We start from the raw sequence: 27,598 nt of genomic DNA, 5'->3' as shown, positions 1-27,598 counted from the left end.
TGAATTGGCCATGCTAAATTGCCCATAGTGTTCAGGGATGTGCTGGCTAGGTGCATTAGTCAGGGGTAAATGGGTTTGAGTGGGAGGGTCAGTGTGGGCTTGTTGGGCTTAATGGCCTGTTTCCCCACAGTGGGGGATTCTGTAATTCTACCTTGTTGCCCTTTGCCTTACCTGAGGATGCAGTGCAATGCAGAGAGGTTTAAGGAGGAAAATTCATAACCTCAGACCTAGGTAGGTAGTGAAGGGACAGTGGCGGGAGTGATAAAAGACTGGAATCAGAGGAATATAGAGATTTCAGCTCATGCTGCAGTAGTTCCAGAGGAGGATGGATGAGATAAGACCATGAAAGGATTTAGGAATAAGAGTGACAGTTTTAAAGTAAAGGCTTTGCCTGACAGGCAGTCAATATAAGTCAGCAAACCTCGGGTTGACGGGGAATGGCACTTATTATGTGAGTTAAGACTCAGGCAGCAGACTTGGATGAGCTCAAGGTTAATGTGAAAAGTGAAGTGCTAGCCATGAGAATATCTGAATTGTCAAATCTAAAGGTAACAAAGGCCAAGATGAATATTTCAGCAGCAGATTTTTGAAATGTTGAGGAATTTATCACTCCTGCTGATAACAAGCCGAATAGAAAAGCTAAGGTTCAATTTTCAAATGTACTTTGATGCTGTGATTATCTGAGTGGCCATTCAACTTTATTCAAAATGTAAAATGAATTAAGTTGATCAGAACGAGGTGGTGGGGAGGTGTACAGTGAGGGTGGGGATCAGTTCAAGAGTTTAAGAAATGCAGTCACTCAGCTGCATTTAAGAAAGGTGTGCTCAGGATCCATTCCTGGGATGAGACTGGAAGGAGCCTGTTCCCACTAGGGCCTAGCCCCATCTGACATTTCATATTGTCCTTGGGATGTACAATCAAGAATGAATAGTGTATCAGAGCTTAATAAGTCTCATGTTAATGTTGAGAATACCATCCATTGTATTGTATCACACTGTCACTGTGTTAAACAGGTTAGACTTCAAACAGATCTAGCAACTCAAGATTGGACATCTAATGAGGTGCTGTGGACTATCAACAGCAGCAGAATTGTACTCCATCACAATCTGTAACCTCATAGCTCGTCATATCCCCTACTCAACCATTGCCAACATGTCAGGAGATCAACCTTAGTTCACTGGAGAGTGCAGGAGGGCAGGCTAGAACAGTACCAGACATTATCTGAAAAGGTGGTGTCAACCTGGTAAAGCGGTCAAACAGGACTACTTGTGTGGTAAACAGCAAATGATAGACAGAGCTAAGCAAACCCACAAACAATGGATCAGGTCTAAGCTCTGCAGCCCTGGCACATCCAGTCATGAATGGTGGTGGTCAATTAAACAACTCACTGGAAGAGGAGGCTCCACAAGTATCCCCATCGTTAATGATGGAAGAGCCCAAGGTATTAGTGTAACAGATAAAGCTGAAGTATCTTCCGCCTCGGAACACTTCAACCCCAGGGCATCAATGTGGACTTCATCAGTTTCCTCATTCTTTATTCCTGATGAAGAGCTTTTGCCCGAAACGTCGATTTCGAAGCTCCTCGATGCTGCCTGAAATGCTGTGCTCTTCCAGCACCACTAATCCAGAATCTGGTTTCCAGCATCTGCAGTCATTGTTTTTACCGCATTCACGATAATGCTCAGCCAAAAGTGCCAAGTCAATGATCCCACTGGGATCTAACATTTGTTATGGGCATGAGGTGTAAGATCAAGAATAGAATGATCCCCAGCATCACAGATTCCAGTCTTCAGCCAATTCAGTTCACTTCATTTGATATCAAAAAATGTTTGGAGGTACTGGATACTGCAAAGGCTCTGATAACATTCCAGCAATCGTACTGACGGTGTGTGCTCCAGAACTTGCCGCTCCCCTAGCCAAGCTGTTCCAGTACAACACTGGCATCTACCCGACAATGTGAAAAACTGCTCAGCTATGTCCTGTACACCAAAAGGACATATGACTGCTCCATCAGTGTACTCTCGATCATCAGTAAAGTGATGGAAGGTGTCATCACCAGTGCTATCAAACAGCACCAGCTCAGCAATAACCTGCTCAGTGACGCCCAGTTTGGGTTCTGCCAGGGCCATGCAGCTCCTGACCTCATTACAGCCTTAGTTCGAACTTGGACTGCATTCCAGAGAGGAGGGGAAAATGACAGCCCTTGACATCAAAGCTTAATACAGGGCTTGGAAAGGGTGGACTCTAGGAAATTATTTCCATTAGGCGAGGAGACTAGGACCTGTGGACACAGCCTTAGAATTAGAGGGGGTCAATTCAGAAAAGAAATGCGGAGACATTTCTTTAGCCAGAGAGTGGTGGGCCTGTGGAAGTCATTGCCGCAGAGTGCAGTGGAGGCCGGGACGCTAAATGTCTTCAAGGCAGAGATTGATAAATTCTTGATGTCACAAGGAATTAACGGCTATGGGGAGAATGCGGGTAAGTGGAGTTGAAATGCCCATCAGCCATGATTGAATGGCGGAGTGGTCTCGACGGGCCAAATGGCCCTACTTCCACTCCTATGTCTTATGGTCTTATGGTCTTAATTCAACTGAGTGTGGCATCAAGGAGCCCTGACAACACTGGAATCAATGGGTATCAGGGAAAACTCTCCACTGGTTGGAGTCATCTCTGGAATGCATGAAGATAGTTGTGGTTGTGGAGGGTCAGTCATCTCAGCTCCAGGACATCTCCGCAGGAGTCTCTCAGGGTAGTGTCCTAGGCCCAACCATCTTCAGCTGCTTCATCAATGACCTTCCCTCTGTTATCAGGTCAGAAGTGGGGATGTTCGCTGATGGTTGCACAGTGTTCAGCACCATTCGTGACTCCTCAGATACTGAAGCAGTCCATGTTTAAACGCAACAGGATCTGGACAATATCCAAGCTAAGGGTGATGAATGGCAAGTAACATTCATGCCACACAATTGCCAGGCAATGACCATTTACAGTAAGAGAAAATCTAACCACTGCCTCTGACATTCAATGGTGGTGCCGTCACTGAATTCCCCACTATCAACATTTTGAGGATTATCATTGACCAGAAACTCACCTTAGACTCATCATATAATTACAATAACAGATCACAGGTTAGGAATCCCGTGGCAAACAATTTACCTCCTAATTCCTTAAAGTCTATCCACCATCCACAGGGCAAAAGTCAGGAGTGTGATGGAATACTCCCCACTTGCCTGGATGGAGGCAGCCCCAACAACACTCAAGAAGCTTGACAACATCCAGGACACAGCAGCCTGTTTGATTGACACCACATCCACAAGCATCCAGTCTCTCCACCAGTGATGCTCAGTAGCAGCAGTGAGTACTATCTGCAAGATGCACTATAAAATTCATCAAAGAGCCCTCTGACAACTCCAAACCATTGACAACTTCCATGTAGAAGAATAAAGGCAGCAACTACATCTTCAAGTTTCTCTCCAAGCACCTCACCTTCCTGAATTGGAAGGATATCACTGTCATGGGACAAATTCCTGGAATTCCCTCTCTAATGGTCTCCTTATAGCACATGAACTGCAGCGATTCAAGAAGGCAGCTGCCCACCACCTTCTCAAGGGCAACTAGGCACAGGCAATAAATACTGGCCAGGCAGCAATGCTCAGGTCCCATCAGTGAATTTAAAAAAAAAGAGAAATACAAACTGATTAGCAAGAGCCAAAATGGATTTAAAGATATTTTCTAATATATCTGTTCAGCGATGTTATTATGTACCTCTTGAGCAAGTGGTACTTGAATTCAGGTATCCTAGTCTAGAAGTACTGTATGAATTTATAAAGGTCATGTGTAATGGGCTTCATTAGTTGTTCCCTCAAAAGATACAGAGTATTTGACAGGGCAATGTAGAGTGCTGTAGATCCTACAGACTTCCAGAAAGTATCTGATATATTTTCATATCAATGCAGTTTGCTAAAATTGAGGTTGATGGAATTAAAGGCAAATTATTAACTTGGTCTTGATTGGAAATCAGAGACCTGTGGTAAGGGATAAGGACTTACATTAGAAGGAAGTGACTAGTGAACTATAATCTGGTCGGTATATATTAAAGTTCCACGTTGCTGCCATTCTGCTATTCCCACAAACTCTCATTAAAATTTGGGAACCATAAATATAGAACTAAATGATGACTTTGTAGAGAGTCCTTATTTTTTAAAATGTATTTTCTTTACAAAATAAAATGCATAAAATTCTACTTGTGAGTAAGTATGTCATTGATACTTTCAACAAATAAGAAAATGATCTATTAGAAAGTAGTTTTAGGATACTCTAACACTCACGGAAACTGAAGAACAACATCTGCATTGAACAGTTCAGCCTAAAATCAATTTTCCTCCTAGGCATGTTCGCAAAAATGTGAAGATTACTAGAACCCCTACAGGATGGAAACAGGTCCTTCACCCCAATAACTTCCCCCCCAACCCTCCAAAGAGTAACCCACCCAGATGCGTTCCCCGAACCTATTACTTTATATTTACTCCTGCCTAATGCACCTAACCTGCACATCCCTGAACGCTCTGGGCAATTTAGCACGGCCAATTCACCTCACCTGCACATCTTTGGACTATGGCAGGAAACCAGAGCACCAGGAGAAAACCCATGCAGGCACAGGGAGAATATGCAAACTCCACACAGACAGTCACCCGAGGCTGGAATTGAACCCTGGCGCTGTGAGGCAGCAGTACTAACCACTGAGCCTCCATGCTGTACTCTCAAAAACAAAACTGTAGAGTTGGGAGGCATCCCAACAGTCTCTGGTAGGAAGGCTGCAGATTGCACATTAGTCATGTTGGTTGAGGATGGTGTTGGGCTGCTGGGCTGAGTACAACAAGGTGGACCTGTTAAATGGGACTTTATCTCAGTCATATCAGGATGTTTCAGTCCCTGGAGCCCTCCGCTCTTATATCTCCATCCACCCTCTAAGACAGAGAGTCAAACAACACCAAAACAGACCCTTCAGCCCAACCAGTCCATGTTGACCATAACCCCAAATTAAACCAGTCCCATCTGCCTGCTCCTGGCCCATCTCCTTTCAAACATTTCTTGTTCATGCACTTATCTAAATATCTTAAACATTGTAACCATATCCGCATCCACCACTTCCTCTGGAGCTTCATTCCACACAAACTACTCTTGGTGTCGAAACAAAATGCTCCCTCATAGCTCCTTAAAATCTTTCTCCTCTCACCTTAAAAAAGGTGATTCTCCCACCCTTGGGGAAAGAAACCTGCTATTAACCTTATCTAAACTCCTCATGATTATATAAACCTCTTTCAGATCACCTCTCAACCTCGTACATTCCAGTGAAAAAGATCCCACCTGTCCAGCCTCTCCTTATAACTCAAAAAGTTGATAAGGTATTGCACACGAGACTACTTAACAAGAAACCACAGTATTGGGTCTTGTGTATTAGCATGGATAGAAGCTTGGCTAATGAATAGAAGACTGACTAATAAATAGGCAGAGAGTTGGGATAAAGGTAATACCTATAGCTAGTGGAATCAAGAGGGATTTGGTGTCCTTGTGCATGAATCGGCAAAAACGAGCATTTAAGTTCAGCGGGTAATAGGGAAATGGAAAGTTGGTCTTTATTTCAACAGGAATGAATTATAAGAGTAGACGTCTTGGTAAAACGAATCAAGGAACGAGCCAGACCACACCTAGAACGCCGTCAACAGATTTGCTCCCCTTATCGAAGGAACATATTGGTTAGTGGAAGCTGGCAGAAAAGCTTCACCGAGCTGTTCTAGGGTATGGAGGGATCTTCTTATGAGCCAACGCTGGATTGGTTTGGTCAGTACTCATTGGAGTTTAGAAGACTGACAGGTGACCTTACTGTGATATTCAGAGCAAGCTTGATAGGGTTGATGTGGTGAGGTTGTTTCTTGATGCAGAGTCAGTGAGACTTGTAATGTTAGCTTGCTCTGTCTCTCTCTCTCTCCGTGGATACTGCCTGACCCGCTGTGATTTCTGGCATTTTTTGTTTCGGGTTGTTTTCCCTTGGTGGCCTTCTGCTGTCATACTCTCAGCCACTCCCCTAAACCATAATCTCAGTGCCCATTTCAGACAGCGACGAGGAGGAAACTCTTCTCTCAAACAGAGGTGAATCTGTGGAATTCTTCACTGCAAATGGCTGTTCAGCTGAGTCATTCAGAATATTTGAGGTTGAGATAAACAGATTTTTAACCTGTAATAGAATCAAAAGGAATGAGGAAAAGACAATGGTGGAGTTGAGGATTAGTCATGATCTCATTGAATGGTTCAATAGACTTGACAGGCCAAATAGAATCCTAGAATCCCTATAGTGTGGAAACAGGCCATTCAGCCCAACAAGCCCACACTGACCCATTCCCCTACTACTCTACATTTACCCATAACTGATGTACCTAACCCACACATCCTTGAACACTATGGGCAATTTCCCATGGCAATTCACCTGACCTGCACATCTTTGGACAGTGGGAGGAAACCGGAGCACCCAGGAAACCCACGCAGACACAGGAGAATGTGCAAACTCCACACAGACAGTTGCCAGAGGCTGGAATCGAACCCGGGTCCCTGGCACTGTGAGGCAGTCGTGCTAATCACTGAGTCACTGTGCTGCCCCCGCTTCTGTTTCCCCACCTAACGGCCTCATGGACAGTGATCTAGATATGAAAGAAACAAATAATCCGAGGTGTGTGAGTTCACAAAGACCCAAAACTCTAGCAGCCGATGAGGCAGAGTTGAGGAGGAGGAGAAACAATGGTTAATATAGCCAGAATCATTAATTTTCTTATGTTAAAAACAAGAAAATGGTGGTGCAATAAGATTGTTAAAGGTGAGGGGGGGGGGAAGGATCAGAGGAGCTCACAAAATTGGCAGAGTAGGGGTAAAATATTGGGAATTTTATCAAAAAGGAATTGCTGCTATATAAAGAATTGAAGCACTGGCATTTTTTGTCGTAATAAATACTACAGAAAATACTACAGTAAGAAAAAGCTGAGACCGACAAGTGCACACTGAAGGTTGATACCAAGGGTCAATAGTAACAGTGTGAATCTAATTAGAAACACAGACAATTTTTGAGCCGGTTGGGGAATTTGTACTGAAAGTGATTCCCACCGGCAAGGGTCTGGATTTAAAAGCAGACAATATTGGTGATTTTATTCAAACAAAATCTGCTGAGTGGAACAAAGAAAGAATGGCCCAGATCACCTTTGAAGGGTAAATTACTCTGGCATTTTCTTGTTATCAGTCTGGGGCATGGATATGGTGAATAGCCAAGGTCTTTTTTCCAAGGTAGGGGAGTCCAAAACTAGAGGGTGTAAGAGAGAAAGACTTAAAAGCGACCAAAGGGGTAACTTTTTCACACAGAGAGTGGTACCTGTAAAGAATGAGCTGCCAGAAGAAGTGGCGGAGGCTGGTACAATTACAACATTTAAAAGGCATCTGGATGGGTATATGAATGGAGGGGTTTAGACAGTTGAGGGCCAAGTGTTGGCCAATGAGACTAGATTAGTTGAGGATATTTGGTCGGCGCAGACAAGTTGAATGAAAGGGTCTGATTCCGTGCTGTGCAACTCTATGACTCTGATGGAACATTGTTGGGACAGAGGAGATGCCTACCGCCACAATGGAGCTAGCAAGGTTGGAAATGCATGGTTTGTGCTTGGTACTCACACTGGGACCCAATGCCAACAAATGTTGGGCATGCAGGGAGTGAGTATGAGAAGCAGGTCCTATCTACCACTTTATAATTACTCAAGTTGTTCTAAATCTGCAGATATCAAATACTCAAGCGTGCAAGTATAAATAGTAAAAACGAAGGAAAACTCTGATGTAAAGATAATAATGATGAAAATAGCTCAATTTGCAAGTTATGTGAAAAAAGATCCAGAATGTAAAATACATAAAGAGGGCTCTTGTGATACAGCAGTAGTCTCCCTGCATCTGAGACAGGTGGTCTGGATTCCAGTCCTAACTGCTCCAGACGATCACTGGTCATAAGATGTTCATTAAAATAACTATACAAAAGTCATAATTTAATAACTACAGTTAGGTTTTAAGGTACACTGTTAGTCACAAATGGTTACTCAATTGCATCATAATTTAAAACATTCATCACTTGTTTCCAGCAACTAATAGTGTAGTTAGCTGCATAGATGCTGATAACCACTTAAGTATTGGCCTTTTCTCCAGAACTGAAGAGTGTGGTGCTGGAAAAGCATAGTCAGTCAGGCAGCATCCGAGGAGCAGGACAGTTGACGTTTCAGGCATAAGCCCTTGATCAGGAAAGGTCAATTTCTGATGAAGGACTTATCCCCGAAACATCGACTCTCCTGCTCCTCGGATGCTGCCTGACCGGTTGTGCTTTTGCAGCACCACACTCTTCGACTCTGATCTTCAGCGTCTGCAGTCCTCACCTTTTCCTTTCCTCCAGAATGTCTGTTCATGCTCGTGGCAATGATGTATGTTCGCTGGGCAGGTCCACACACATTATCAAAGTGAAAGGTTTCGAGTAGGGGCGAGCAAGGTGCAGCAGAAACAATGACAATTTATTGAATGACTGTATTCGACAACAGAAGACATAAGTGATGCTTAGTGGAAGTTCCTTGTTTCAATATGTAAAAAGCAGCATACTAATAGACCACTTATTTTAGGCTAAAGCTATTTATCAAATTTATCGCAAGGTATAAATTTAGTCAGCAGAGAAACAACAACTACAATGAGGGTTCTTGTAGCACAGTGGTAGCGTTCCTACATCTCGGCTAGATCAACGGTGCTCAGTCCCATCTCAGGCTGTGATGGCCATGAAGGTGACATAATAAGATCAAACACAAGTTGTTTTACTAACATTGATGTTTAAATCATTTTCTAAAACCAAGATATTTAAAAGCTCTTGGGGAGTATTTTCCTCCAAGTTTCACAGAATTCTGGATGACCGGTCCTATATGTCCAAGATGTTTTCCTGTTCCATGGTTATATCGCTATTAGGTTGAGCTAAGTGAAATCCTGGAATTGAGACAGTCCCCTGGAAATATATTCTGTTAGTTTTGCTTGAAGTAAAGGCCAGCTTCCCTGAAGGTCGCCCTCATCAATCTTTGATAACTGACGGTAATATTCAATCAACAATATTGTCAGAAGGAGGCGAGACATCCAATGGAAAGACAATTGCTTTGCCCCTCTCATTCGTAAACTTGCAAATAAACTTCTTGAAGTTAAACAAATGGGACATGATTGACATTCCTTCACTCATGGATCACTGCCTGCTGATCTTCAATAGTTGTCTTGGTAACTCGCCCTTGCTGGTTTACCACTGCCTTCCACTCTAGGTGCAAGTCAAGAAGACAGGTCCTAAGACTATCTTGGCTGGAATAGAAATTAAACCCGCTGTTAATATTATTGGGAGCCCACTGGCCAACTGAGCTGATGGGTGCAATATCACAAGCAAATTAGGAATCCTTTCTGATTTTGAATGTTCACTCCAAAACAATTGGTGCGAGTTGTTTGTGTTCAAACATTAACAAATAAAATTAAATTCATCTGACAGAAAGTTGAACAGAAAACAAATTTGAAAACAAAATTCCTGTGTGATAGTGCAGCTACAAATGTACATTAATGAACATAGTATGGAAATATTTCACACTATTCAATAGGGTGGAGAGCCTGCTCAATATAACCATAACAAATGACCACTGGCCAGACAGATATTATTCCTGTGGCCAAATCAAAATTTAAAGGTCGAAAGCAAAGATTGCTTCAGAGGTTGAATAGAAAGTTAGATAAGAAAGAACTTCTTAAGGAAGTCATACTGTGGAATTTGCTTAAAAATGTGGAAGAAAAGTAATCAAGGAACTTTACAAGTGTGTTGAAGGAACTCCTAACCCTCTTGTGGCACATATTCGAGGTTCAGGCACATATTATCCAGAATTTTCTGTGAAAGGTCAGAAGTGACTAAAGGCGACAGATGAACACAAGAGTGGAGGTAACTCTGGGTCTGTCGTCTGTTTATAATTCTTTGCCTAAACAATCTTCACATTCCCCTACAGAGAGTGGTTATACCAGTATACTGCAAGAGAGTAGTTAACAAAACAATTCTGATAGATGTCATGTTGGAGTTGTCGAATGGTAGAATCTCACTGCATTGGACCTTTGATAGCTTTATAAAAGAGACACTTTTCTGTGCTCCTTCCTCACAATCCTTCAAATCCTTGCAATTACTTTTGAAAGTTACCACTGAATATGCTTCCACCTCCTTATGCAATACATTCCAGGTCATTGCATCAAGTATTCTTCTACTTTGCGAAGGTACGGATGGAAGAGTTTCTACGCAGTGTGAATGTGTCTGTGTATTTCTAGAGAGGAGGAGTAGGTAAAACAGCTCTGACAGAAATCGCACTGAAAACGTCTATCACCTTGGTGTGAGAGCTGGTGTTTCAGAAGGTCTGGGAACACGGTGAAACCTTTGTTGCAAAATTCACATTTGAACGGCTTGTCAGCTGCCGGAATGCACTGATGTCTCAGGAAGTAGGAAGAGCTCAAGAAAGCTTTGTCACAAACCTCACACCTGAATGGTCTCTCCCCCGTGTGGATGCGCTGGTGGACCACAAGGTACGCCGAGCTACAGAAATCTTTGTCACAAATCTCACACCTGAAGGGCCTGTTGTCTGTGTGGCTGCGCTGGTGAGTTCGGAGGTACGATGAGCTGCAGAAATCTTTATTACAAACCTTGCACCGGAACGGTCTCTCCTCGGTGTGGGTACGCTGGTGCTTCCGGAGGTACGATACGTTGCAGAAACCTTTGCGGCACACCTCACAACGGAACGGTCTCTCACCAGTGTGGATGCGCTGGTGCACCACAAGGTAAGCAGAGCTGCAGAAATCTTTGCTGCAAATCTCGCAGCGAAACAGTTTCCCTCCTTTACCAATGCACTTATGTACCAGGAGGCCTGTCGAAGTTAGGAACGCCTTGCTGCAGGCTTTGCACTTGAATGCCTTCTCCTCTGTGTGGGTCCGTCGATGGTCCACCAGGTGTGACTGCTTCAGGAAAGCTTTGTCACAAACCTTACACTTGAACGGTCTCTCCCCCGTGTGGATACGCCAGTGTTGCAGCAGTGTTGAAGCCTGTGCGAAGGCCTTTTCGCAACCTTTGCACTTGAACGGCCTCTCGCCTGTGTGAACGTGCCGATGTTTCACAAGACTGGACGAGTGGCTGAAAGCCTTATTGCACACCTCACACTTAAACGGCCTTTCCCCAGTGTGCATGCGGTGATGACTCACTAACTCTGACCACTGTTCAAAGGTCCACCCACACATGTCACACTTGTATGGTTTCTTCCCCATGTAGATGCCCTTAGGCTCCAGGACACTCTGGACTAAGGCTTTGCCAAAGTCTCACCCCTCAAGAAGACTTGAAGCAGCCTGTGTTATGAAGTCCTTCCTTTGATAACGAGTGGGATGTACCCGTTCCATTTTTTCTTCTTGTTTTCTCAGTAAGGTTTAATACAATCTGATCTTCCTGTAAAATAAAAACAAAACGTTACATGTTAGGAAGGCTACTATTTTTCTTAAATATTTTTATTGAAAACCTTTTTAAACCTTTTACAAAACATCTATATACAAAAAGGGTCACACCATCAAAACAGAAAGAAAACAAGGCAGTACAACAAAGCCATAACGCTGTATTATTATTATTATTAATGTACGGCCTACTATTCTACCAGAACAAACACACCAACTTTAACTTAAACTAAACTACAAACATATTAAATAAATACTAACTTAAACAGTTTTGTTTTATTCGCATGATTAGGTATTGCTCATTTTCAGCCATGAAAGTAATTCTGGCGGCACAGTGGTTAGCACTGCTGTCTCACAGTGGAAGAGACCTGGGTTCAATTCCCACCTCTGCGCGGAGTTTGCACATTCTCCCCGTGTCTGCGTCGGTTTGCTCCGGTTTCCTCCCACAGTCACAAAGATGCTAAATTTACACTGTAGTGTTAGGTGTAGGGGAATGGGTCTGGGTGGGTTGCTCTTCAGAGGGTCGGTGTGGACTTGTTGGGCTGAAGGGCCTGTTTCCACCCTGTAAGTAATCTAATCTAAATAATCAGAGCCATCACTTAATGAAACTTCCCTGCTCCTGTCTTTTCAACTGAGTGAAGGTCCCAACTTCATTGCCGCTATCATCAGTCCAACTTAGCAAGACTGTCAGCTTCCTTGCCCATATCTGTTCTTAACTTGATGAGTAAGACACAGACGGATTTTTCTGGATTACCTTGGTTGAATGGTTAAAGCACTGAGGTTGAAATTGATTGGCGTTTTCCAATACAAGTTCGAGTCCTGCTGACTGCACCTAAAAGGCAGCTCTTGGAGTGCAGTGCTTGTTCCCTATCGCTCAACATGTCATAACATACCCAAACAGATTGATTAAAAACCTGTCCAATATGTACTAAAACCGTTTCTGAACAGCTTCCAAAGCACTTACTTTAGCTTTCACATTTACAAAGCAGAAGATGACCTATTGTGTGTACAGTACTCCAGATGTGGTCTTACTAAGCACATTCTGATGTAAATACAAATGCTTTTCTTATAATCCCATCAAGATCCCATTAGCTTTGAAGGTAACAGACATGCAGATAAGTGACGGGCTTTCCTGGCCTCCCAATGTCACTCCAGCAAGACTCCATTGTGAAGCAGCTGAAAGTGGCTACTGTACTGAGTCTGGGGGCTTGGCCCTGAGCATTAACTTGGAATGATGGATTTGGTCTGAGTTGACGTCTATCTGAGCTCAATCCCAATCACCCTGGCACAGAGAACTTTGCCCTAACATTGGACATCTCAAGATGCATTTCCTGGCCAAGATCCATGAGTTGGAGTGGATTGATAACAAAATTATGAATGTATAAAAGTTAAGATTTTTACGAAGTGCTTTCAAAACAAACTTTACTATTGGTATGATGCATTTTACATGTTGATGTATAATTGTATTTTGAATATTACTATGCTGATTTATTATTGTTATTCACATTTGAGTTCATGTTAATGTTCAGGTATTCAAATAGTGTCATATCAGAAATTAGTTTAAGAATCACTGCTGCAGATTTAAGATATCCCCATTGTTGTGTTTCAATGTACATTCCCGTCATTTAAGAAATTTCTATTTGTTTTATGGTTAAGTGCAATTCACTACACCCCCAAATACTGATTAAGAATCTTTCTCAAAACCGTCTCAATGTCTTGTCTCCTGTTTCTTTTATGTGACAGAATAATACCTTAACTTCAGAAGGTGACAGAATAACACAGATGAACTGAAAAAATGTTGATCAAACATCAAAGAACACACGAACAATACCACAACATGCATTTTAAAGTAAGAACTTTACCCTTAATTGCCGCTTGAAGAACAGACAGGCAGACGGGTGGGACAATTGCCCTGTCCTGCTCATTGTAGTGCTGCGGTATGTCTGCAGTTCGGAATTTTACCCCTATTGAGGAGCTGAGCAGAAAACCAGCTGGAAGGCGGCTGAGTTCAGCTTTAGAAATCGAACCACATACTATCATATAGTTCAAAAAATGTGTGGGGGGCAAAAAAGAAATGACAAGAAACATTGCGCCAACAAGATGTCCAGTGTGCAAATTAATCCAGGTTTTGGTTTTTTTTTTGTGTGGGCTGAAAGCTGGCGTGCTCCTCCAGAAGCTCCACAAATAACTTCAACCTCCCCGGCCCCAGGATTTCGTCCTCATTTCTGATTGCATCCTGGCTATCAAAAGTGGAGACTGCTCTCCTCCTAGCTCTGGTCCCTCCTTCCCTTCACCTTCACTGATCTACCTTGTTTTGAATGTCTGGAGTCTGGAACTATTCCTCTGAGCGCCCAGTGGAGCCCCCTGCTGACCAGCTTCTTGCCTGTTACAGCTGGGAGACCCTCCGTTAAAATCCCATTCCCACTCCCCCACTCCTGTCTCTGCAAGCATCCGGCTGAAAACTAAAACTCAGACTTAAATAATTGTGAAAAAGGACCGTCAATCGAACTCGTTTCAACCACTCACGTGGCATTTAAATTCATATGGCAGTCAACCACTTCCCCCCCCCCCCCCCCCTTCTGGATAAAGCAAAGAACGAGTTAATAAAACATTAAATCATGAAAACGTTGCAAATCACACTCAGCAAAGTATGGCGGTTCTCATCTTACATAATGACTGAGCTGGCCTGTGACTGTCACTGTTTTTGGGGTAAATTTAGTAAGCTATGATGAACAATTTCCCCTGAGCGAAGTTTTATTTTCAGCCCAAATCTGTCAGGGTAAAACCAATGGAAACAACATCAATCTTGGTCTTCTGTCATGGTTGTAAGATTACGTTAAGGTTATTCCTGGATCATAACGAAATGTAATTACTGTACATGAAACTAGCCACTTACCTTCCGCCCGGCCTTCTCAGAGAGCATCTCTTACTGGAAATGGTTTTTGGTCTGAGGTAGGTAATCTATAAGCAGCCTCTGACATGCTGCAGATTTTCATCATCCCTGTCAAATCAGAAAGGAGATGGTGTGTGTAAACGCAGTTTCCAATAAATACTCTCAATATCCAATACTGAACTCCAGCCAAACAATTCAACACACAAAGCACGGAAGCCTCTCAAATGGATCCTCTTGCACAGACCCCAGCAGCATTTGCTGTTCCCTTCCTGAGTTCCCTCTGGACAGTCCGACCGCCTGACTCGGAGAATAACATCACTGATGTAAAACCGGTCCAAATCTCATTCCTGCACCGTCTTCACTCCTCCCACTCGAATACAGACGTAGACAGGAACTGAGCATCCTGCAAACAAAAGGGAGGAATATTAGGGAACACTGAGCGAACCGTTTTGACTGGCATTTCTAGCGACGAATCAGGGACTGGAGTAATACAGCCCTCTCTCGGTCAATCACAATTCGCGACCAGTCAGTCTGCACTGAGAGCGGGACTTCCACTGTGCTGAGGGTGGAAGCTGATATGTTTGAGGAGATGCTGTATCAGCACAGACACACCGCTTGGCTTGATAGGGTTAAACAAATGTCGAGATTGTGCTTGGACATGGGCGCCCTCACCAATATCAAGAGGGATTCCAAAGTATAACAACAGATGCCAAATATTAATAAAATGTCACAGACACAGCAACAGTCAAGGCAAAAGCTGGCGGTGAGAAGGTCCCTCTCCTCCCCTCCTTCCCCCCCCGCCCCCCACTAATTCCTCATGCATGCCCTGAGTCTCGCCATGTCTGCAGTCGGGAGGACACTGCTGTCCACCCACTTCAGCAATGCTCCTTTTCAGTGCAGGCTGGAAAACGATGTCAAGTTTCATCTTGATCAACGTCAGGATGCCGGAAGCTGCTTTACCGGATGGTCCCAGGCTGATCTTCCAGCAAAAGGTGGAGTGAGGAACAGGCTGAATAGTTATTGTACATCAAGGGGCTGGGAATGGGCGAAACCGCTCAGGCTGTGTGTCTGACACCATATGACATTTGTAGATATTAACTGAAATTGAAAACATCGGGGGCGACATAGCATTTTGGATATGGTTTGCAACTCATGTAATGTCAACTTTGAACAGTTCAAGGTAACGTTTATGCTCCGCTTGAGTGTCCTACCTTGTCTTATCAAAATCTATCATCACGACTATCTTATTACCTCCCCCTTGACTAGTCTCCCCTTAAATGCATCTGCACTATTCTGAAGGGCCTGTTTCCATGCTGTACACCTCTATGACACTATGTAGTACCGCATTCCACATACTTTGAATAAAATAGTTACATCTGAATTATCATTAGATTTCTTGTTGACTGTCTTGTATTGACTCTGGTTAGACTCTTCCCTACAAGAGGACTCGGTCTGTTTATTTCTTACTCCTGACTTCTGCTTCCTGGAAGCCATTGGATGATCATCCAGCCATTTGTCTCCCATGCTCTGACATTGTGCACTATGAGACTGTTATGAGGCCCATTTTCAAAGTCCTTTTGAACATCCAGATAAACTCCATCTATTACCTTCCTGCTGCAAATAATGACGAATAGTCGTTCTGGCACCAGTCTTTGTAGAACACTAATTTTCATCATTTGTCAATCTGAAGGTCTACAGTTTTTGTTTTCTGGTTTGCAGTCAGCACATGACTCATTCAGGTACTTGTCTCCCATTTCTTTGTTCTCTACTTTAATCTGTCTGTTATACTTTATCAATGGCATTTTAGAGATTCAATTTTAACTCAGTTGAACCCATTTCAGTAAGTTAAAATCAGGCTCATTGTTAACTTGTGTGCTCTTACCAACTCTTTCTGTAAATTTCTTCAAGAATTATGAAAATGTGGTCAAATATGATCTTCCCTTTCGAAATCAGTGCAGAGTACTCTTATTATATTTTCAGTTTCTAGCTGTTTTCCTAACTTTCCCATTTCCCAACAGATCCAGTTTTCACCAGTGGTGGACTGGGTATGGGACTTTCACTGGACGAGAGCCTTACTCCATGCTGTATGAGTTAGGAATGTTTGAGTCAATGTAAGTACTCATAAGGTCTGGCACAATCAAGTCATTTAAATGGCCAGCTCTTGAAATGTGAAAATAGCCTTAGCCTGCCTTTCTCAGTTTCAATAGATGTTTGCTGACATTAACGTTAATGCTGTCATTATAGCATGATAAATACTTGGCTACTTCCACAGTCTCACAGGGTGGCACAGTGGTTAGCAGTTTTCTCGATTCTAATTTCACCTGTTCTGGATCACTAATTATTTTCAAATCAACCAGTTCAGCCATATTCTGGAGGCAAGTGGAGCTGAATCCGAGACTTCCATCCCAGAGGTAGGGACACTACTACTGTGCCATAAGAACCAATGTCCTGGGCCATACTGAAACAAAGTCATGTCTTTAGTGTAGCCTATGATGTTATAGTGCCCAGTATTAAGTGGTCCTACTTCTATCACAACTGCTTAGGATAGAATCCCTACAGTGTGGAAACAGGCTATTGGGCCCATTGAGTCCACACTGACCCTCCAAACAGCATCCCACCCAGGCCCATCCCCCTACCCCATCACTGTAACCTTGCATTTCCCATGGCTAACACTCTTAACCTACACATGTCTGGACACTATGGGGTAATTAGGCACGACCAATCCACCTAATATTTTGTGTTAAGCTCCTTTATAATTTAGCTTCATTTTACCACTTCCTCTCCTAATTGTCCCTTTGTCTTTATTTGTAATCTCTCTGTATTCTCCCTTTCCATTAAAATTAGTACCGTACAAGAAAGGGTGCAATTATTTGGTCTAATTTATTCAGTCAGGTCATGATTATTTGATCAGAGAAGTCTGATGTGTTTTGATGTTTTAGGGACTGTTGAATTGCAACAACGGTACCCTCACTGCTGGGCCGAAAGATCCAGGTGCAAATCCCACTTGACTCAGAAAGATGTGCGAACAAAATAATTTTAAAAAGTTTCTTTAAATTTTGTTTCTTGCATTGATACTGGATTATGGGTGGGTCCGCTACTTGAAGATGCAAGAGATTGAATTAAGGCAAGAATGTTTCGAATAGAATCTACATCACAGAAAAAAGGCCCTTCAGCCCATCGGGTCAAAAACAACCACCTAAATATTCTAATCTGATTTTCCAGCACTATGATGGTTTCTGCCTTTTACAGACAGTGAGTTCCAGAGTCCCAGTGCAGTCTGGGTGAAAAATGCTTTCCTCACATCCCCCAGAAACCTCCAGCCCTCTACCTTAAATCGATGCCATTGGTCATTGATCCCTCCATTCTTCATGAGATGTTGAGGGGTGATGGTTGGATTGCCTCTTATAGGAGATGGTCATTGCTTGCCATTTGTGTGCACGAGTGTTAATTGTCACTTGTCAGCCCAAGCCTGGGTGTTGTCAAGTCTTGCTGCATTCCGACCCTCCGACTTCCACAGCAGTCAAAAATGGTGCTGATGATTGTGTAATCCTCGGCGAACATCCTCACTTCTGACCTTACGATGGAGTGAAGGTCATTGATGAAGCAGCTGGAGTTGGACACTACCCTGAGGAACTCCCTCAGAGATGTCCTAGAGATGAGATGACTGACCTCTAACAACTATGAGCCAGGTATGGTTCCAACCACAGTGGAGTGTTTTCCCCATTGAATGATGAACTGCTCACTGGTATTGTTTTTGTCATAGTTTGTAACTATAACTTCATGCATGAGTGTTATAATTACTGTAGTTAAGTGACTAGGTAATCACTGGTGAATGTTTTTTTTACCATCGTTGCTTTCTTATTAGTGTGCTTCATACACAGTGCTTTGTGCTGACTAGATTATCACTGATATATTTACTGTAGTTTGGAACAGGATTTCAAATGTCCATGTTATATTTGTTATAGTTCAGCAACTGGATCCTTGCAATTCAGGTGTACATTGGCAGTGGTTTAGTGCCTTGGTGCTTATTATTGCTTCCAATTACTATAGTTAATTCATGATGTCCTCACCAGTGTGCTTTATATTTACACTGGTTAATGATTGGGTTCTCACTGGTGTATTGTATTTCCAGTGATTTAATGATTGGAGCATCATGTGTGACCATTATGTTTGAAGCATTAGACTTGCATTTATGTCATGTTTTTCACAATAAAATCATTTTCCCAAGTAGGGTCATTGTTGTCATGAAGGTGCTGATTTGCAATGGACAAACTCTCAAAATGGCAATTTAATAGCAAACAGATAATCTGTCTTTGACATGCTGATACTTTCTGTGGTTCAGTTACTAGATCTTCAACTAGAATAAATAGCATGGTTAATGACTGAATCCATCTATAAGTGTTGTGTTTCTAATAGTTTACTGATTAGATCCTGACTGGTATATTATGTTTACTTTCCATTTGGTATTATTTATCAATTCGATTCAAAGGGAATGTTATGTTCGAGATTGAATTATCAGCGATTTGCATTATATTTATAGTAGTTTAGTAATAGGAGTTTCATTGGTCCTGCAGTTTAAAGACTGGATCCTCACTGGCCATTACAATGTTCTCTGGTGCCTCTGCAGTAGTCACAGAGCAGGCTGTGTTAGGATCATTCTGATATTTGATTTTTTGTGACACACTCCAGGCAGGGTGTATCGTCACGTTGTCACAATTGGCATATTGCTTTTAATCCCTTGTCCCTTTATCTCGAGAAACAGTTTATTCCAGAAAAGGTTATTGCTGGTTCTTTCAATCCATGAAATGTTATGAAAGTTGACAGTATCTCACAGGTTCAAGTCCTGCCCCTAAAGTGTGTCGTAACATCTCTGATCATGTGGATTATACAACGTCTGTAGATGAAGTGCAGACTGGTGCAGTGTTTGAGACAGCAGCAGACATCAGTCCAGGAATGGTGCAGTTATATTTAGATCAAAGAACACCAACAGAAATACTGACTGAATGCTCCCAGCTCCTGAAGAGTTGGGTAATGGTGAGGTAGTTGGGAAAAGATCTCCAAATTTAAAAATGAAATGAGATTTTTGATGTTAACAAAAATATAAGTTCAAGGTTTCATTGGCAAGTTGAGAATTTCATTAATGTGTGGCAAAAGGTATATTTGCATATATTCACATTTCATTACAGCCTTATTTACATGCACTTTCTATATCCTCCCATGTGGCTGAGAGAAACTCGACAGTGAGAATTCCTGACGTCGGAATGTGAGCAGGAGCCTGCGAGCTCTAGTTTACCACTTGCTGCACTTGGCCTTCATCCTCCTCAGCAGTCCCCATCATCTCAGGGTGTGTTCCATCAGCTGTGAACCTTACCCATGGAGGATGACATCGGGCCTGTACCAGACTTACCACATCATCCAGGCACATTTTGAAGTCTGGAATTGGAGTATTGTTCTCTACATCAAGGTTTCTCCTTGGAGTGCCCGACATTTCACAGTGTGATGCTGCTGCCAGACTGCCTTGTGGGATATGGTGCACAATCAGTCAAAGGCTGCATCTGATCTCACTCCAGGTTCAGTGTTATTGCAGTCCAGGGAGTCGGCCATGGCCAGTCACAGAGTCATACAGCGCAGAAACAGGCCCTTCGACCCAAATTGTTCATGCTGTCCAGGTTTCCTAAACTGAACTAGTCCCAGTTTGCCTGGATTTGACCCGTCCTGCAGCTCCATTCAGCCTGGGAAGTTGAAGTAAGTCAAGAGGAGAATAGTACAGGTATCAGTAAGGATTCAAGCCACTCATTGGTCAGGGGTTGCTATATCACTCATTTGTTAGAGTCGCTGTTCCAAGTTGGTCGGAATGTGGGTCACACTTAATCCTGAGGGGGATCTGCGCACTTAAAGTCAAGGCGGGCCTAACAGAACCACCGCTATGATAGAGAAATTGGGCAAGCCAATTCTGAGGTTGGAGACAACACGCTGGACTGCTGTCTGGACAATAATAATGAATGGAGGAAACTCAACATATGGAAGTAGGAGATGATAGTCAGTCAGACAACAAGGGCTTGTAACATTTTCAGTGAACACCATCTTGGCTTCAAAAGGGTGGACAGTCCAATATAATGGGTAGCATGGCTGAGCTGAAGACCAGGGCCTCAGGAGTGAATGATTGCAGAAAGAGATGTAAATGAAAGATCAAGGTGGAAACAAATAGAAACTGAGGGTTAACATTGAGTGCAAGGATGAAAGAACATGTAGGTTTGTGGGGGCTGGTAGATTACTAGGCTGAACCTGTGACCTGAATTACCTTCCTTCCTCATCTCAATTGCAAAGGTGCAATGGAACTGGAAAACTGCAGTGACCGCACCAGTAGGGGGTGGCGTAAGAGTTCTTGTTTCTGTCTGAGCACACAGGCTCTGCCCGCGAACAATATGAGGCTCTTCAAAGGCAGTCATGCAGCACGGAAACAGGCCTTTCGGTCCAATTTGACTATGCTGATGATATCCTAAACCAAACTAGTCCTATTGGCCTACGTTTGGCCTATATCCCTCTGAACCTTTCCCATGCAGAGTCCAACTGTGTGGGACACAAGCAATCCTGACTACATCATTGGTATCTCAGATTGATCAGAGTCAGTTCTGTGAAGCAGAAGTAATCACAGTCAGTCTTAACAGAGTGGTCACCTGCAGGTCATAATTCATAAAGACAGACCAAGTGCTCATGCATTGCACAAAGACTTGGAACTGATTTCCTCTGACCTTTGAACCAAGCATTGACCAACATGCTTTTGTATTCACTGCTGCCTTTCTGGCTTGAAGTAAATGGTGATGGTGGAGTTGGGGGAAAAGCTTTCAATCATCCCACTGCCATTACAACACCTGACTGAATTTGTGTGACTAGACTTGTGCTGGATACATTAAAATAAGGTCCACTACGTCAATACAGAAGCATTCCATCCCACTGCTTGTCAGAGGCTTCCATGTCCCACTATGTAGAGGTCTGCTCCAAACTATTATTTCTGTGTGATTCAAATGCTGATTGCTTGCGTTACTAAAACCATTTTTGTTTTTTGATACTCCCCCTACAGATTGGCTGGGACTATGACCAGTGGATCTAACCAAAGCGGGGTCTTTCTCTCTGTGGTCATACAATAACAAAAACACAGAGATAATAATGAGGAACTGATGCACCAGTAACAACCTGCAGGGGCTGCTGGACTGGCATAATATGAAAAAGTCACAGCTGAAGGTCTATTCAGGATGCAGAGGAGTGATAGAATGCCCAGACTGGTGGCTCAATGGTTAGTACTGCTGCCTCACAGCACCAGGGTCCCAGATTTGATTCCAGACTGTCTGTGTGGAGTTTGCACATTCTCCCCGTGTCTGTGTGGGTTTCCTCCAAGTGCTCAGGTTTCTTCCCACCATCCAAAGATGTGCAGGTTAGATGAATTGGACATGCTAAATTGCCCGTAGTGTTCAGGGGTGTGTAGGTTAGGTGCTTTAGTCAAGGGTAAACTGTAGAGGAATAGGGTAGGGGAACGGGTCTGGGTGGGATACTGTTTGGAGGGTCAGTGTGGACTTGTTGGGCTGAGGGGAATCTATGATCTATCAAGATGACAGTGGAATGGCAGGTTTGTTTGTGGGATCCTTAGCTCAGGGCTTGTCCACTTCCACCCACTTTCATTCTTTCTTGCTCTTTCCACTTCTGCTCTTTCTTTCAATGGGGTTTTCTTTCATTTTATTTCTCGTTTTTTTTCACCGCCTTTTGTGGTGGGTGCATCAGCAGCATTCGCGCAACAGCGAGACTGGGCCGTGTGCAGGATGGGGGACAGCCTCCTGACAGGGACAGCAGTGAGTGTGGGCCGTGTGCAGGATGGGGGACAGCCTCCTGACAGTCATGGACAGCAGTGAGTGTGGGCCGTGTGCAGGATGGGGGACAGCCTCCTGACAGTCATGGACAGCAGTGAGTGTGGGCCGTGTGCAGGATGGGGGACAGCCTCCTGACAGTCATGGACAGCAGTGAGTGTGGGCCGTGTGCAGGATGGGGGACAGCCTCCTGACAGTCATGGACAGCAGTGAGTGTGGGCCGTGTGCAGGATGGGGGACAGCCTCCTGACAGTCATGGACAGCAGTGAGTGTGGGCCGTGTGCAGGATGGGGGACAGCCTCCTGACAGTCATGGACAGCAGTGAGTGTGGGCCGTGTGCAGGATGGGGGACAGCCTCCTGACAGTCATGGACAGCAGTGAGTGTGGGCCGTGTGCAGGATGGGGGACAGCCTCCTGACAGTCATGGACAGCAGTGAGTGTGGGCCGTGTGCAGGATGGGGGACAGCCTCCTGACAGTCATGGACAGCAGTGAGTGTGGGCCGTGTGCAGGATGGGGGACAGCCTCCTGACAGTCATGGACAGCAGTGAGTGTGGGCCGTGTGCAGGATGGGGGACAGCCTCCTGACAGTCATGGACAGCAGTGAGTGTGGGCCGTGTGCAGGATGGGGGACAGCCTCCTGACAGTCATGGACAGCAGTGAGTGTGGGCCGTGTGCAGGATGGGGGACAGCCTCCTGACAGTCATGGACAGCAGTGAGTGTGGGCCGTGTGCAGGATGGGGGACAGCCTCCTGACAGAGACAGCAGTGAGTGTGGGACGTGTGCAGGATGGGGGACAGCCTCCTGACAGTCAGAGACAGCAGTGGCAGACCTGGCTGCTCCTGGTAATTGGAGACCCTCCTGCCAGTCCGAGCTGGCAGCAGCGGTGATGGCGACCCTCCTGCAGCAGAGACAGCAGTGAGTGTGGGCCGTGTGCAGGATGGGGGACAGCCTCCTGACAGTCAGAGACAGCAGTGAGTGTGGACCGTGTGCAGGATGGGGAACAGCCTCCTGACAGTCAGAGACAGCAGTGGCAGACCTGGCTGCTCCTGGTAATTGGAGGCCCTCCTGCCAGTCAGAGCTGGCAGCAGCGGTGATGGCGACCCTCCTGCAGCGATCGGAGGCAGCGTCAGCAGCCAAGAGCCTGGCTGCTCCTGGTGATCAATACACGACCTGCTGACTGGCCACGTTTTCAGGCTATGGCTAGGTCTGGGTGCCTGCCTCGGCAGTTCCAAACACCTTAATGGAGATAAAAAGTAGACTTTAATATCTGGACGTTTTTCTTACCTTTTTGTTGTCTTTTGTTTCTGCTGCTTTTTTAAAAAATATTTTGGTTTTGGAATCAAGATGGTGTCAGAGAATGGTAACTTTATACCCTTTTCACTGTACTCATGTATTCCTATACTTGTGTAAATGTGACAGTAAAGTCTTCAATCAAAAAAAAATCTAATTCTGATTCAAATCTTTGATACCATTTTCTCCAGTTGGGTGAAAGGCACATTACCACCTCAGGCTAAGGAAAGCCCAGGACTCAGAAGCAGAGCAATGCCATCTGCTGGAGCAGGACAGTGACCAGAAGGGCTGGGTGACCACGTGCAGTGCACGTTAATGCATCTGGCCCCTTCCAGGCTTCTCACTGGGAACCTGTGTGGGATCTCCCAATCCTTAATCCACTAATGGATCAAGGCTGTTGACGATGAAATTTGTGCCAGATCACACTGTTTTATCCTGTTTCCCTGTGACAAGGTCAGCATTGTAGTCTGGGCAATAGTCCTCGCCAACATAGCTGGTTTCTCTCAGGTGTGGTGTGCGATCAACTGTACACTTGTTGTGTTGAGAGCGCTGTATTGAAACAGAAATTACTTCACCAACAGAAAAGGGCAATGTCTGTGGTCATCAGTATTGCAGCTTTGAAGTCTGCACCGTGTATTCTGGAAGCTTCCAGGAACACCGATTATAGGTCAGTTGCCTTATGAGGATGGTTACGGAGGACAAAGGTTATTCTCTGCAAAAATTCCTGATGATTAGTGATTTTTGAAAAGATTTTGTAGCTCAGGTTAATGATAAGTATGTAAGTTAGCTCGCTGAGCTGGAAGGTTTGTTTTCTGTTGTTTCGTCACCATGACATAGTGATGATGTCACCTAGTCATGGTGCCGAAACATCTGAAAACAAACCTTCCAGCTCAGCGAGCTAACTTACATATTTATACCTGATGATTCCAAGGGTAGATACAATACAGCCCACTTTCCATCAGGGTTATCATATAGTAGACAATTGGCCTCCTGAAGATGCAGTTCTAATGCTTGGATGGAAGGGATTCCTACAGTCCAGTCCAGACAAAGTGTGTCACAGAGTCCTCATATTCTGTGTTCTGCAGCAAGCAACAAAGATGTGCTGGATGCTGAAGGGCTGGGAGAGAGGCTTTCAAGAAAGAAGATAAGGTCATTGTACAGAATAAATCACCTTCAGCACGTTAGAGTAATGCAGTAGTGGGCACAACAGGGAGGAGATAGCTGAGTGGTGCTATTGTTTTGGCTATTAATCTAGAGACCAAGGAAATGTGCTGGGGATCTGGGTTTGAATCCTGCTACGGCAGCTCATGGCATTTCAGTTCAATTTTTTTATTTATTTGGAATTAAGGGTTTAATGATGACTGTGGATCCATTATCGATTGTTGGGAAAATCCCACCTGATTGACTAATGTCCTTTAGGGAAGGAAACTACCATCCTTACCTGGCCTGGCCTACATGTGACTCCAGACCCACAGCAGTGTGGTTGACTCTAAACTGCCGTCTGGGCAATTAGTGACAGGCAATAAATGCTGACCTAGCCAACGATACCCACATCCCATGACTGAATAATAATAAAAAATGTCAGACAAGATTTAATCTCCACCCGGTTCCAGTAAATAGGAGCAGGATGCAATGATCATTTACTGACTAAATTTTGTTGTTGATTAAAGATCAAGTAGTCCCTATTTGCTCCTACAAGCGAATGCAGCTAAATTTGTTTTTTTTTTGCTCACTTTTGCTGTTGTTCCATAATGTTTTCTAACTCTTTGAGGCTTTCCAGTACATGATGCTGCCATATCGAACAATAGCAAGATGCTGTGCAATGTTGGGCATTAGCTTAAGAGTAGCACTCCCTTAGAGAGGGTTATAGGATGGTGAGGCACTCAGGATGGGCAACCAATACAGAATTGACGATGTAAAATAGCAATCCATTTGGGAATGAGAGCTCGTATTTCTAATGTCTTGTTGCCTGTGCCCTCAGAAGCTTTTGGCTTTCATTTCCCTCCCTCTAGGGGCACGGTGAAGGGGTATTTGTGGCTGGCAGCAATTGAACTTCAAATATGGCACTGGCAGTGGGCATTCCAGTTGTGGCATATTCTTCCACCAGAACAACAGAGGTGTGGCACACACATATTGAGGTGAACAGCTTAAAGCTGCATGGAATAACTCACACGAGCTGACAGAGAGAAGCCCTTTATGAAACTCCATGTGAAGCAGCAACTGCAGAGGAACAGAAAAGTTAGGCAAAGAGAATTCTGAAACCAAAATGTCAAAGTATAAAAATTGGATTCGGGCTTTGGCTGGATGGATGCAGGAAATTTAAACTCAAAGACTTACACCAAACCAATGCTAAGACAGCGTGAGAACACCACTTAGACTGGGACAGTACATCCATCCTGGGACTGGCTCAACAAAGACATACATGGGAATTCCGAGAGGTCTGGCATTCAAACTGAAACTCCATCAATAAACACATTTGGACCCCATTTACTAACCTCTCCGAAAAAGAACCGGACATTATATCACTCACCTTAACAGACCAAAACACATGAATAGAAGCAGGACAGAACACCAGCGCTTCATCAGAGGCTCACTGATAATGTTACCCAGTATGGTGATGAAATGTCTGAGAACAGATCTGTCAGCTCAGCGAGCAAACTCACAACTTGAACCACAGCCACAACCACACCCCACAGCATTAGAAAGCTTATCACCGTCACACAGCATGGAAACAGACCCTTCGGTCCAACCCGTCCATACCGAACATCATCCCAAACTAAACTAGCCCCATCTTCCAGCTCATGGCCTATATCCCTCCAAGCCTTTCCTATTCATGTACTTAGCTGAACATGTGCTGCTGGAAAAGCGCAGCAGGTCAGGCAGCATCCAAGGAGCAGGAGAATCGATGTTTCGGGCATGAGCCTTTCTTCAGGAAATTCCTGAAGAAAGGCTCATGCCCGAAACGTCGATTCTCCTGTTCCTTGGATGCTGCCTGACCTGCTGCACTTTTCCAGCAGCACATTTTCAGTTCTGATCTCCAGCATCTGCAGTCCTCACTTTCTCCTATTCATGTACTTACCTGAGTGTGCTTTAAATGTTGTTATCATACCCACACCCACCGCTTCCTCAGGATGTTCATTTCACATGCTAACCACCTTCTGTGTAAAAAAGTTGCCTGTCATGTCGTTTTTAAATCTCTGTCTCCTCACCTTAAAAACACACCCCTAGACTTGACATCTCCCATCCTAGGGGAAAGACACCTACCATTAACCCTATCTATAAGCTGAAACTTTATTGCTGGACATGAAGAAGGGCATGTGCCCGAAACGTCGAATCTTCTGTTCCCTAGATGCTGCCTGACCTGCTGTGCTGTTCCAGCAATAAAGTTTCAGCTTTGATCTCCAGCGTCTGCAGACCTCACTTTCTCCTCGAAGATTTCAACCCTATCTATAACCCTCAGGATTTTCTAAACCACACTCCAGTGAAAAAGGTCAGACAGATTTTAAGCTAAGTTCTGAGTTACATTTACTGATTTGAAATCTGATGGAAACTTTTCTGAATGTAAGGAATAAAACAAATTAAAACCCATTCATCAGCTATCTCAATAACCAACTACCTTATCGAGCCTGTCAATGCTGCATGTTGTGTCAGGGAAGAGAAAATAACAGCCGGCCTCAATTTCATTCATTCCACTCAGAAATGCTGAAGTCTAATTCACCAACACGGAGCATCATAATGCACTTTGACTAAAATTAGTCATCCTGAAGCAAGTTGCTGGCCATCTCCACCCTGCAAGTGGCTGGTTAGCTCGGATGGTTAGACAATGATGCTAATGATGCCAAGGCCATGTGTTCAATTTAGCCTCGCCAACATCCATGCCAGCCATTAATTCTGTCGTGGTGATGTTGGGTGGCATGGTGGCACAATGGTTAGCACTGCTGCCTCACCGCGCCAGAAACCCGGGTTCAATTCCCACCTCAGGCGACTGACTGTGTGGAGTTTGCACGT

General features: G+C 44.1%; 1 protein-coding gene and 1 long non-coding RNA gene across 4 annotated transcripts; one reads left to right on the top strand and one right to left on the bottom strand.

The window, feature by feature from the left end:
- Window positions 1-8,408: 8,408 nt before the first annotated feature.
- On the bottom strand, window positions 8,409-14,818 carry LOC122541267 (zinc finger protein 676-like). 2 transcript variants are annotated; one of them, XM_043677886.1, is made up of 3 exons: window positions 14,645-14,818; window positions 14,444-14,548; window positions 8,409-11,545 (listed from the first exon to the last, which is right to left on the bottom strand). In XM_043677886.1, exon 3 carries the CDS (start codon window positions 11,368-11,370, stop codon window positions 10,354-10,356), a length of 1,017 nt encoding a protein of 338 aa, XP_043533821.1. In that variant the 5' UTR covers window positions 11,371-11,545; window positions 14,444-14,548; window positions 14,645-14,818; the 3' UTR covers window positions 8,409-10,353. The 2 variants fall into 2 exon arrangements, with proteins under 2 accessions (XP_043533821.1, XP_043533820.1); XM_043677885.1 differs by having other exon boundaries at window positions 8,457-11,545; window positions 14,444-14,818.
- Window positions 14,819-15,282: 464 nt separating this feature from the next.
- LOC122541270 lies at window positions 15,283-21,734 on the top strand. Of its 2 annotated transcripts, none has more exons than XR_006309546.1 (3): window positions 15,283-15,620; window positions 16,459-16,551; window positions 21,522-21,734. It is a non-coding gene; the product is annotated as an uncharacterized LOC122541270 (long non-coding RNA). The 2 variants fall into 2 exon arrangements; XR_006309547.1 differs by lacking the exon at window positions 21,522-21,734 and adding an exon at window positions 17,663-18,771 and having other exon boundaries at window positions 15,366-15,620.
- The last annotated feature ends 5,864 nt before the right edge of the window (window positions 21,735-27,598 follow it).

The sequence above is a fragment of the Chiloscyllium plagiosum genome, chromosome 37 (genome assembly GCF_004010195.1).
Source record: "Chiloscyllium plagiosum isolate BGI_BamShark_2017 chromosome 37, ASM401019v2, whole genome shotgun sequence".
Taxonomy (NCBI): Eukaryota; Metazoa; Chordata; class Chondrichthyes; order Orectolobiformes; family Hemiscylliidae; genus Chiloscyllium; species Chiloscyllium plagiosum.
Note: the sequence above shows the minus strand (reverse complement) of the source record. Positions and strands in the feature narration are given on the sequence as shown.

What these genes read in the sequence shown, in the direction of transcription:
- LOC122541267 (XM_043677886.1), bottom strand. Translation starts at nt 11,370, where the DNA reads ATGGGGAAGAAACCATACAAGTGTGACATGTGTGGGTGGACCTTTGAA.